At 43.6% G+C, this 13272-nt stretch overlaps 1 protein-coding gene across 1 annotated transcript in view; it reads right to left on the minus strand.

Annotated features, from left to right (window-relative positions):
• Positions 1 to 431: 431 nt before the first annotated feature.
• Positions 432 to 13272, minus strand: part of LOC138245755 (mucin-2-like) — a 66485-nt gene continuing 53644 nt past the window's right edge. The window contains exons 6-7 of the mRNA XM_069199636.1: positions 8128 to 8167; positions 432 to 1009 (exon numbers count right to left, since the gene is read on the minus strand). Coding sequence (XP_069055737.1) covers positions 925 to 1009; positions 8128 to 8167 — 125 coding nt within the window. The 3' untranslated portion in view covers positions 432 to 924. The remainder of the gene's footprint in view (positions 1010 to 8127; positions 8168 to 13272) is intronic.

Below are 13272 nucleotides of genomic sequence, written 5' to 3' on the forward strand. Positions count from 1 at the left end.
GTGACTGTGTGTGAATGTTTAAGTGCATGTCTGCATGCATTTGTGTGTTTTTTCTTTGTTACTGGTTGTTTGCAGACTATCTTTCTGGAATTGATTGAAGGTCTTAGTATAAGGGCTATTGTTATTGGTTGTTCGTGGTGATTGGCTGGGAGTAGGTTTAAAAAGCACTTGATGTTTGTGGATGTTTTACGTGTGGGATTATGAAGGGTTTCATATGAGATATCTATCAAGCTGCGACTGGATCTTTTTGTAGCCTGGGTGTTTATGGGTGTTGTTTGATCGTAGTCTGCCTGGGTATGGGTTAGTTGTCTACGAGACAAGACATCTTTATCTCTGAGCTGGTATACTGAATTTGTCAGGTTCTTCTTGGCTAATGGGCATGTGATATGGTAAACATTTGAGAAATAAATAAAGAGAACGATTAAACATCCTTAAAAAAATCTCTCTTTATATATTACACATACAAAATATACATCCTGCTGCATTCAAGGCTGGAAATAGTGAGGTTGTGACTAACAATTTGAGAGTTAATAAAATTAATTAGCAATATGTAACGCTATGGATTTAATTATCCTTGAAATTACTTTCTTCTTCTCATCTCCGCACTCGCAGAGCTCAGTGGAATCATATCTTCTCTGTATGATCTGTGGTAGTAAACTGATGATTATTTCCCATCATGCTAAAGTCCTTGATAATTGTATCCAAGAGGTTCATTCCAGATGTGGATATTGGGAAAAGTATCAACAGGCTTCTGCCAGTCTGTCAAATTCCTTGCCTGCTTTGTTTCTCCAGAACAGGCAAGGCCGCTGGGTTTACTCTTGTTGTAATGGGTAGTCCGTGGTGGTTCAGGCATTACTGCTGTGATGTGTGGTACCACCTGCATGTGTGTGACATTACTCAACAGACTCAGAATAGAGTCGGTTGTCAGAGGCTGAAGATATTGTCTGGTTCATCTCCATCTTTAAATGTCCGGTTGAACAGCTCCACTGGCCTTCCATCAGCCCAGAATCTGTAGGACAGAGAGAAATAAATATCATTAAGTACTGGGGTAGAACAAGATGTGAGGATTTGGAGGTTAACGCTAAGTTATTATAACATTGGCATGTTGAGAGCTCCTTTGGAGACAATGGCGTACCTCCGGGCTTCTAATGGCCGGGAAACTCAACAGTCCAATGTTCTTTGTTCACAGAAACAAACAGCTGTGAAGAAATGCCTTGGGGAGTACAAGGGGATTTCAATCCCCTCGGGCTACCTGAGACCTTTGTCTTATTTATTAGAACATTCTGCCCTCTAGTGGTGGAATATTCTAATAGACTTATAGCCCTTCATAGCTGGGTCTACCAGCCATTAAAGTCCCACTCCCTTGTTAACGCTAGAGCGGACCTTTTAATGACCGGTATAGCCCACTACAGTGGATTCTAAGGATATAGTAAAATTATTTCCACTCTCAAGCTGTGCAATGTGTGTGTGAGGGTCTGTGTGCAGCAGTACTGTGTAAGTGGCATGCCAAGTGCACGACTTCTAAATGCTGAGTGCTCAGCCAGCACAGAGTACGTAGGGATGAATGCTTATAACTGTGGAGCGAGCATGTTTTTTGTGTAAATGCACTGCATGTTTATGCTGTTTGTAAGGGTGTCTTTAATATAAAAGTGTATGAAAGTGATGTGGGGACAGTACAGTCTAAGCATGTTGTGCTGTACTCTGTATAAGAATACATCTAAGACTGAACAACAGTTTCTGCAAGGTGCTGTATTTTCTTTGGTGCATCTGTGAGATGATGTATGTTCAGGGCTTTGTGTGACGTGGTGTACATGAGACCATGTAAAGATGTAGAGAACTGTGCGAGTGCAGCTCTTCAGAACTGTATAAAAGGCACTTACTGTGCATGGGGGATGTATGTGAAGGAATAATTCATATGCTGTGCAGGACTGTGGGGGGCTGTCTGAAGTGACTGCACATAAATAGTTTATGGCAGGGTCTATGTGTGGCATGTGCAGGACTCTAGATGCTTGGGTATATGTACAGGACTAAATGTGATGTTTACACTAGGTATAGGTGTGCACTAAGTGTAGGTCTAAGTGCTAAGCTTGATGCACTGTACATGTGTGCAGGAGTATCTTTATTGTGCGTGGAAGATGAGTGTTTGACATTGTGTGTGGGAACACCTGCATGGTCCTGCGTCTTAGGGTCTATGCCTGAAAGAGTGTATGCAAGGCAGGGTGTGTACTTGCGAGAGGGTGGCAAAGTATTTTTAATGTAGGTGCAGTAGCAGCACACTATTTCCTGGTGACTGAAGGACTCACACAACTTCCTACTACTATATCCTGTCCTAGGAATCTACAATGGAGTATGTCTCTCAGGGGTACTTACAAATGATATAGGGAACCTGGCTCACAAAGCCATCAACGTGTGGTCAATGGAGTCTGCTTCTCATGAGTTTCCAAATCGGATCGATGAGGGTTTCCCTCAGCTGCACCCATCGAGAATGCTTCTCAAGTGCTCTCTCCTGCATGCAATCTGCTTATCAGGGGGTCCTCACACATGATCCATAGTGCCGGCCTCTGAGTAGTAGCTTCTTGTGACTGATGGGGCATACTTCTCACCAGTACCTGCATGTTATTTATAAAATGTGGCTCCCAGAAATGCACATGTGAGCTGCCTCTTAGGGATGCTACCTTAAATTACCGGAACTTGCCTCTTCGTAGTTCCCAAGATACCTGACTCTCAAGGAACAGACATCTTGGGTACCACTCCCAAAAATCCTTGCCCATATGTGGTCAATCTCTCTGTTTTGAACTCTTGAGTTATTTGACTCCAAACAGACAGGGACCATTTGAAACCCACTGATGAATACGATACACATTACTTGGTAATGTTTTCTCTTAAAACAAGAAGAAGTTGGCAGGATGAATTTGTGCTTCAGAGTATCCAGAGCGCCACAATCCAAAGGGAGTGCATTTCTCAGAAGAAAAAGCATGAAGTCATACTTCTTCTTCAAATCCTGTTGGTTTTAGGAAGTACTTGGCAGTTTAAATTGTGATAGTGCAGGTTCTCCTTAGAGGAAAAAGCTTAGGGCTCTCACAGTAGATTACGGCCTGGAGGTGGGTGAAAGAGGTAACCGAAATGGAGAACAGTGAGTTGGGTGCACACACAACAGTGGCTCGATGCACATCTCTGTAGTCTTTGAAGCAACTGTTTGATTGCAGCATTCAGTGCTAGGAGCTGGGTGCTCCACTCATTGCAGTCCGGCCAGACTGCCCTGTCTATTGAGCCCTATACCCATCGAAACATAAAATGGCCTACACACCTGACCTTTCAGACTGGCCAATTTCCAGTGCCAGATCGAAAGACCATTGTAAGGCCCGTACAACATTGCATGGGATGCCCTTTTGGGGCAAAGTATCGCTAAACAGCACAAAGTGCTACTTCACTTTAGAGCTACTTTCCAATCTAAACCAAGAGCTGCACTGGAAAGTAAATCTCAATTCAAAGATTGGCGCCAATTTGTGTACGTTTTTATGATAATGTACCAGTGCAAAGCCTTGATAAAACCTGCCCTTTGTTTGTTGCCCCCTCAATCCTTGTGAGGTAGGAGGTAGAAGACATAACATCCCATCTGTTATACATGCCTTTGCTAGGGATACCCTAGTGTTGTCTTAGCTTGACCAGGACCACAGAGCAGCAGGAAATGTTTTGTGACAGGATCACAAGACATTCTCCAGATATGCCTGTTATGCCCACTTCCAGCCAAAGATAAATTTGACCTGTTAGACCTCATATAGGTTGTTTTTTAGCAGGCTCTTACAGTTGCTGCAACCTACTGCCTGGGGCAAAAAAGACAGGGTGGATAAAGGCTAAAAGGTAGTCAAGAACGATTTCCCAAGTCTTGAGGTAGATTATTGACCCTCTCGCCCTATAACTATATACATTTGTTTAAATGTTTTCTGGAACAAAAAAAAACATTATATTTTCTAATTGTGCATTTACCCAGGAGTGGTGTTACTGATCAATGTTATAAATCGTGTTCATTAAATCCTCTTTTCAGCCCTATGTAATATGTGTTACCTCATTTTCAACCCTAGACCATTCTCTACCCTCATAAATAGACCACTCTGTCCATGTCCTTGATCATGATAGCCTTTGCCACTGAGAAAGCCGAATCATTTGTTTCCATGTCTTAATGCCAGTATTTATTATGAACACGCTTGTGCACATGTATGCCTTAACGTGTACTGATGCATTTCATGTGGAAACTGCAATATCATTTTTATACTGACCTGAAGTGCACATTAACTATAATAGCCTTCAAGGTTTCATGTGTATCCAAGGTCCAGAAGCCATTTTATTCAGTGTTGTAAAATTGCACATTTTCCGCACTATGTAGTAAGAAGTTCCTCATTTTGAGGAATGGCACCATGAAGCTCTAATTGTGGAAAGTAAAGGAGTCAGTGGTTATTTGTATTTCTGTATCTAGTCAACAAAGACTTTTTTTCATTCACTTTTAAAAGAAGATCCTGACATTTGCACATTTGTTAGTTTTGTTCAAGTAATAGTTGCAATCACATGCTCACATCTCTATTGGCCCAGTTACAAATAAAAGTGTGATGAAAATGTATGTATGCTTCGACTAGATTGTGGGCGGTAGCTCTGGTCAGTTGAAATGGCAAATGCTGCACATTGTTTTGTTTGCACACAGGTTATTTTTGCCTTAAATGCATATTTGACTTTTAGGGTTCCCTGAAGTTTGTTCATTTTACACCCATTCTCCCTTCTTACCGCCTTTATTGTTTTTGTTTTATAATTGTGATTTATGTGTCATTGAGATTGTATTATTTTAACACTAATTCCGTACACCACAAACTCTAGCAGTCAAAATGTGGTAAATAAAACTTGAAAGCTGACTTGAGTCTGTGCCTTTGGGTGCCAACCTTTGATTGATGGAAACTGCCTTTCAGTGGTACCCCAGCACCATCACTCGCAGGAAGGCCCACATATGATTGGTGGATATTGCCTGTCAGAAGTTCCTCAGCGGGATGCCTCACGGGAGAGCCCACATATGATTAGTGAAGATTGCTTTTTAACAGTATCCCTCCAGCACACCTCGCCGAGTGCCCAGAGGTAATTACTGGAGACTCTCTCTCATCGGTACATGAGCAGCATGCGTCATGGTAGTGCCCACATGTCTTTGCAGGAGATTGTCTCTCATCTGTGGCCCGGCAGCATGTCTTGCAGGAGAACCCACATATGATTGGTGGAGATTGCCTCTCAGTAGTAGCCCAGTGATATGCCTCTCACTTGTCATTGCTGGAGACTGCCTCTAAGTAGTACGCTGGCACCATGCCTTGCTGAGGTACCCTGGGAGACTACCTCTCTGGGATGTCCACATGTGCTTGGTGGAGCCTGACACTCAGTGGTGCCCAAGCAGTCTATCTCTCAGAGATACCCACATGCAATCAAACTGTCTGTTGACAGCTGAATGTTTTTGATTATGAATAAACAGGGACATTTTTTGCAACATTTTTGAATGTGACGTGCTTTGCTCTAAAGCGTTTACCCCTGAGCATCTGTTGCAAACAAGATGTGGGCAGAATATTGTCCGAATGGAATGTGTTTAGTAAGCTAGCCAGTTGGTTGCAGAGAGCACCTGGTAGTTGGAAAGATGATGCATTCTCAAGAGGCTCAGGGTTAGATGGGTCACGTTTGACAGCCAGCATGTTATTGCTCCAAGAGACAGTGCAAATCCATCCCCTCCCAGATGGCTTGGCTGGTGTTCCCATCAAGATTTTGCTCTTTAAATGAGGTCTATTGGTTTATTTTACTGCACAGTGTTTCAAATTAATTGGGTAAAAAGCCATACACGTAAAAGCACTTCTCAAATGATATGCTGATGGTTTCTGTTTTTTTATTTGGCAGACACTACTAAAACTCCATTGAAAGGGACCTTGTGCAATTTTCCGCTGCACTTTTACTGCTTTTGCTCCAAAATAGCCAAAACAGTGCATTGGTGCCATCAGCTTCACTTGCCAGCAGGGGGGTCAGACAGTTCCTTTAAGAGCACACGAAGCTGTCTCGCAGCAGAGCCCACTTCACCGGCCGTACAGACAGCTAGATGAGAGCTTCCCAAAGAAAGGGGCACCCGGAGGCCTGGTCATCCTTTCAAACCTGTACCGCTCTTGACAGTTTTACCAGCGGCTTGTGCTCCGACCCGACTTCAAGTCATGTGCCATGGGGGCCACAGGTACTGCCAACTTCAGAGGCCCCTGGCCCCAAACATGCAACATATTATCCTTGATTCCTCCCAATCCTCTCAACTCCCTAATCTGACTCCAAATTTCTCCTATGAGTTTTGTAGAGTATCTTGCCTTTACATTAGTGTTGGATAACAGCTATTGGCTTTGGAGTTTACGGACCGTTATACACAGGTGTGCAAACTCAGGAGACACACCAAACTGTGGCTACTTCAAACGCTGACTTACGTTTTTTTACTCGTTTTGAAAGGTTGCCCCATTGACGTTTATGGTGATGCTTCCCTAGAGGGCCTCCACCCACGCCTCTTGATTGGCTGAACTCTAAGCTAATATTTGGACTCTTGTGCTTGGAAACTCAGCTCCATTTACTTTATAAGTCTCCCTGGATGAGGCAGTATCATGATGGGTGACTCTGCCAGGGTGGAGGTGGTACTTCATCGCTGAGAGTTGGATGAGGATGAGTGAACTGCCTTTCTACCCATAGCTGGCATTGAACCGCTAGGTTGTTCTTACCATATTAGAAGTGAGGCAAGATGCCTTGTATAGCCGATGCGAACTTGCAAACAAAAAACCTCCATGTTCTGTTAGGCACATAATGCGCCTGTCCTTTATTATATTCATCTATGTGCTAAGGCCTTACACTAGGAGGTTTCTCTGGGTCTTAGGAGGCATAAATGATGCTAATTTAATGATTTATTTCAGGTAGGACTTGTCATGTACTGGGATGGAGTACATCAGTCCCACAAGGGTACTGGATTAGTTGCATTTCCGCTGTTCCTGAGACATTACATTTTTATAACCACTCAGTATTGCTTTTATCTCTGAAATTCAATTGTTCAATATGAATCGTTGCCTTAATGTTTGCAGATGGCAAATATGACAAAAGCGATAGAATTAAATGGTGTCTGAGGCAACTCACTGCTCTCTGAAGGAGGCGATGGAACTGGTTAGACATCATGTGACCACACACTATAGTTAGGATCTAAGATTGGGAAGCACAACATCTGTTTGGAGAGGGCCGCCTCCACTCTGCCTCCTCTCCTGATGCCTCGCAGTTTGCAGCCAATAAGATCAGGGGTGTGACTTGCTTGTGGGAGAGTCGTCGAATTTCATGGCACTTAAGATATAGTTAATATTCTTTGGAAGTTCTTCTCTTCTTTCTCTGTCTTCATTATGAGTGTAATCTTAGCCATGTTTTGACACAGGCACATACTAGGTCTCTTGGTCTCTCCCATTTCATCACAAGTCTGTCCCTAGCTTAAAAATTACCAGTTACTGTACACGGGTTGCATACATTTGCATTTACATAGCACTGCAAATAACTGGAGTCTTTGTTGTTTAATCCAATGTTAATCCACTGATTGGTCATAAAATCATCAACTTGGGGTAACTCACGCAGCCATCCCAAAGGCTGTTTCCTTCAAAGTCTGTTTTTTGCATTTCAGACGTCTGAAAGACCTCTAAGATTCAAAAAATAAATAAGTAACATTCAAACAGTGCTTAATTTGTGGGAAAATGAGTGTTGGTGCTCAAAGCTCAGCACAGAAGGCCCGGCCGGCACGCCGCATACCAAGGCTGCCTAGTCCGGTATCTTCCTGATGACTCTGTAATCCATTACCAGGCACCGCTGCCCTTTATCCCACCCCTGCAGGATCCTGCTTTCTTTTGTGCCGGTGGGCCCCACCAGGAACCACCGGCTCAAATTAAGCATTGCATTCAAACATTAAATGTGATATTGTTTTAAAACGCCATTGAAAACATTTCAAAATGTGTGTTCTATTTTAATGTGCGGACCAAAAATGATAGAATGTGACTAAGAAATGAAAACTGTGAGCACCTGAAGTGCAGAGTGACTCGGGACTGCACACCACATGCTCACCTCTCACTTTTATCCAGATGATACTTGTTCCATAGTTTACCTAGGAGATAAGGAGATGGGAGGTCAGTTATTTGAAATTAAAAAGCAGGGCAAAGTGAGAGCAAACAAACACGAGCCTAAAAGAGTCAACTTTCCCAAAAATGAGTTTATCGACAGAGCATCCATGGGAACGTTTTCAAACTATTTAAGTGTCAAATGAAATACCGCTGTCCGCTGCTGTAGTTCAATCGGCTGTAAGATTTCATTGTCACTTTCACGGGTTATCTAATAGTAGTCTCCTTTCTCTGCCCTCAAGAGCAGCGCCACCTCAGTCCCAGCACTACAGGACGGCGCCGCGGGGCACCAGAGGCCCCAGGATTCCTTGTCTGACACCAGCAATGTTTTTGTGGTTTGTGTGCTGAATGTGAGAAGCCAAATGGTGACAGCCAGGTAACACCCCTAGACCCCTAGAGGAAGCTAGAAAACCTTTGTCATATTCAACTTGCCAATGGCAAGAACACACACTGATGGCATTCACTTTGGTGGGGATGGGCGCAGAATTCATGGACTCCCTTATTTGGTATAGAGAGGCTACTTTCTACCTCTAGGAGCCCCTGCATTATTACCCTCGTCATAGAGGCACAAGACAATTTATTGTCTGGATATGCCCATCTGCGGCCAGAATATGAAACTTTGCAGTAGTGCAACTTTCGATGTTTGTTTGATAGGATATGTAGGCACCAGATTTTGCTCCTGCCCATATTTTAACCAGAGCAAAAATGGAGTAAACAGATTGCGTAACGGTTATAAAAACTCCATGACACATCATCTGTTTATGGAGAAACCCTAACCTAGAACAGATTTCGAGCTTGAATTGTTTTAAAACAGTATGTAATGTATATGCTGCCCTCTAGTGGTTAGACATTAACAGTTCTCTTGCTCCTGTTAAACAATGTAGAGTGTCACTTGGGAGTGATTTATTTTTGTGTCTGACAGGGAGAGAAGAGAGCGAGAAAGAGAGGAACAGATAAAGAGAACAAGCATTTGCAATGTAATGGGTCTCAATGCTCGAGTTAGAGCCATTAGCGCTGTAAATTCCTAACTGGACTTTTCATGCCACATAAATTGAAAATAAAAAAGTAAAACAGTTGACATAAGCGAGCCGATTGAAATATCCACAATCGCCATCGGCATGAGCGCAAAGGAAAGACACATAAGGAAAAAGAAGTTCAGTTGCAGTCGAATGTATCAGCAATTGTGCAATTATCCATGTTAGAGGGGCAGTCTGCAAGGTAGTAACAAAACCACCCCAAGGAGGGACAATCGTAAAGCATTAATCAATGATGACAGAGGATCTTTTGAAAGGCAAGCCCATGCCTGAGTGATAATGAAGGGTGAGCGGTGGGCGTGGTTAAAAGCCCACAGATAGATTACAACATGTCAGAGCGCTTGCATGCTCGACCTAAAAAGGATAGATAGCGACAGAGAGAGAACAATTGAAACATATTGTAACTCTTACATGCCAAACTATAACTATTTCAGCAGCAAAGCAATTGCTAGTAGGTAAATGGTTTCTTTTGCAGCATAAATCTGTTTTACATCTGTTCTAGTTCCTTGCGTTGCTCCAAGAATTGTAAGCAATATCCTTAACTTGCTTGCAGGTTCAAGGCTGCAGCAGATGGAATAAGTTTTTAAGTACAGTTTGTCCCTCTTCAGTGAATCCTCCTTAGTATCTGTATTTGAGGTTGGTAGTATAAGTGCACTGATTTTCTTAGATCTGTCAGCTGCATTTGACCACTGTTGCATTATTTAGGGACTGCAGGAATCCTCAAATCAATACTCGCCTTGTTTTCACCTTTTCTTACATCAGTCCCTCTTCGTCCTTTTTCAGTCTCATCTACATCTATAAACTGTGAGATCTCACAGGGATATATCTCCTCACTACATCTCTTTAAACTGTATGTTGGGCAGTTACTAGTTACTAGTCTCGTCCACTACTGGGGTATATATTTCTACAGGTAATCTAACAACAATTAGAAACATGTCTAGCCGAGATGGGGGACACATATGTCCCTGATTCCTCCCAATCCTCTCCACATCGGTTCTACTCCGTAATCGCCAACAATAATCATTAGGTTAGATCGAGATTTATCACCAACCCTGCAATTCAACAATGGGTGAGGTACATCTGAAACTGCACAGGACATTAGTAAATGCAGACATAACGGGGGTGATGGTGGGGAATAGGAGGTCAGACCTTTGGGTGAACTGATGTGTCTAATGAGATGGGGGACTGACATTTCCAGAGCCATCACTTTCAAATCTAGAAGTCAATTCTGAGTACAGCATCTTTTGCTTCAGTGTATTCCCCGTGGACTAACAACTAACGTTCTTCCGTATCTCAATCAGGAGCGTCCCGTCCTTTAGGATAGAGGGGCCACGCCACCCCACCTTTTGCCCCTCATGAAGAGTGTCTGTCAGGCTGAGCAAAGGTCAGCCTGACAGACACTCTTCATGTTCAGGTCAGGCAGCCAGGAGCAGACATGCGTGATCTGCGTAGACTCCTGGCTGTCTGAGCTGAAATTTGCTGGGCTGAGGAGGTCACAGCTCCTATGGGCCTGACCTCTTCGGCTCAGCAAAGGTGCCTCGAAGGCCCTCCCCTGGGTGATGAAGAAAGCGTCACCCATTGACTTCAACCTGGGCGCTTCAGGTTTAAGGCCTGAAGCGCCATGGGTGAGTGTCAATCAGTGACACTCGTCACAGAGTGGGGTGGGTTCAGCAGTCTCACTGACCCGATCCCACTCTGTGACGAGGCTGGGACTGCTGCCTTCCCTCATTGGCTGACCTAAGGTCAGGGGGACGGCAGCAGTCCCAACCCTTCTGGGAAGTCCGAGGCTAAAGGTAATGTGTGCGTGTGTGTGTAATCTTTTAAAATGAATATTTGGTGCGTGCGTGCATGTTTGAATATTATGAGTGTTGTTAATGGATGTGCGTGCATGTGTGTGAAAGAATGAGTGTGTGATCTTTTAAAATGAATGTTTGGTGCATGCGTGCATGTTTGAATGTCATTAATGGATGTACATGTGTGTGTGAAAGAATGAGTGTTTGTGTGCTTCCCGGCCATCCCTCTCCCTCCTAAAGCTGCCGGCCGCCACTGATCTTAATGACGAGAACTAAAATTGGACCACTATGGCCATGGGCATTTCAAGGTTGGGCTCTGCCAACTCCCTCTACTTGGGCCTTGCTGATTATTTTCAGTGCATTCAGGCCGTTCATAACCAGGCAGCTGACATGGGGATCTATGCCAGAAAATATTGCAGCATTTTGCAAGGGCAACCCATAGGAGAGTGTATTTTGTTCAAGACTCTACACATGGAATGCGCTCAGTTTCTATGCTCGAGCTCCTGCACCTGGAACCCTTTACCCGTGAAAGTCGAATCTTTTTGTTCTCGAAGCATTGTCTAGAAAACCTCTAAAATCTTGCTTTTTCCCAAAGGCTCTCTGCAGAAGGTACAACGAAGCTCCATGAAACCTTTGCTGGACGAGTGCTTTGTAATAGGTATTAACATAACATCAGCACAATTATAATCACTGAATGAATGTGCAACTTCAAGTTGCTGCTCTGAAAATGTCCTGTGTGAGGGCATTACTCACTAGCAATAGATGCCTCTCCAGCCCTTATTGAATGTGGTTTAGGCTGTACTTGGAAAATGTTCTCTGTTTACCTGCAACTAGATTATATGCAGAGGGCAGACAGTCTGGTGAGTCCTGGATTAGAGCTCTGTTTCCTTAATTTGATTTTTCTGTGGAGATTGAGAGTTGTTTGTTCTTCTGAAATTCATTTGCTTGGTCTAAGAAGTACTTTGATGCTTTCATACATTGAATGTTAGTAAACACCTATTTGCAGATCCTTAAAGAAAGCTGGTACTTCCCTACTTTACGCATGACCCTACCTTGAATATGTGTATAGTTCGACCCTGTCTCATTGCAACTTTATTAATTTTTGTTCTATGATCAGGAAGCATTAACTTATGATTTTAGGCTATCCTATATTAACAGAGATTTGTGTAGTGCTGTATGCATAGTGCTGTATCTGACAGCCGCTAAAAAAACATTTGAATTTAAGTGTTTAAGGTCCACCATGTGAGTTGGCTTGAAAGGAAGGCTATGAGCCTATTAAAAATTCAGGGCAGCCCCAACGGTGGTGGGGCATGTTAATTGTAATAGAAAATGTTTCCTATATCAAAAAGGTCATCAACACTGGTATCTTGAAAAAGACTCATCCTGTCCTGTCTGCTCGCCTGCAGTTTGCACTGCCAAGTGTACTCCAGTGACACATAGGAGAACTGCCAATCAGTTTAATAAAGACAAGAACATAGATTCCACACTGCAGATTTTGTCAGTGAGATCTCTTTGTTTCTTCAGTCCGACAATGTAGCTGCTATTGGCTGGATTGGGGCAAGCAGGGGTGGGGCGAATGAAGAATTCTTTCTAGTCTCCCATCGACTCAAAAGTATTTAAGAATCCAGGCTCAATCATTTCAGGGGATCCAATCTACCAATGTAATGGCATTTGGGGTTGTGTGATCATTCACATCTCGGAGTTAACAAACTGTGATGTTGTTAGTCACTTGATCAAAAGTGCATGCTCTGGTGACCCACTTTAATAGTGGATCAAACGAAAGCCTTATCCACAAAGTAGGATGCAGTTAGAAACTTTGGGCGATGGCAGACAACATATTCTGACTTCGAAGAGGCAAAGTCTCCCTGTTCACGGCCCAAATAACACAGAGTGTTCTAAATGCATGATTTCATACCCGTGGAAGGTGGGGGTATCCTACAACTGGGCACTGGCATTGGAGACATGGCGGGGCTGGTGGATGGGGTATGTGGTAGGGAGTGAAGTATGAGGGTCTGCACAGGCGTCTTAGAGACCATAAGTAGGGGCTCATGTCAGGGTAGGAGGAGGGCAGCTAAATCATCAGAGGACATTGTGAGTACAGAGGATTGGTACGGACATGCCGGAGTGAGGAGTCTTACTGATAATGGGTGCAAAGTGGCACCAGTTTACCCCCTTGTGCTTGCAGCAGCAAGATGGTTTTCCACTACCAGGGAGGGCTCCTGAGTCTGCCTTTTTTCGTTGCAAGCTTTGCACATTCCTACACTT

Source organism: Pleurodeles waltl, chromosome 7 (genome assembly GCF_031143425.1).
Source record: "Pleurodeles waltl isolate 20211129_DDA chromosome 7, aPleWal1.hap1.20221129, whole genome shotgun sequence".
NCBI classification, from domain to species: domain Eukaryota; kingdom Metazoa; phylum Chordata; class Amphibia; order Caudata; family Salamandridae; genus Pleurodeles; species Pleurodeles waltl.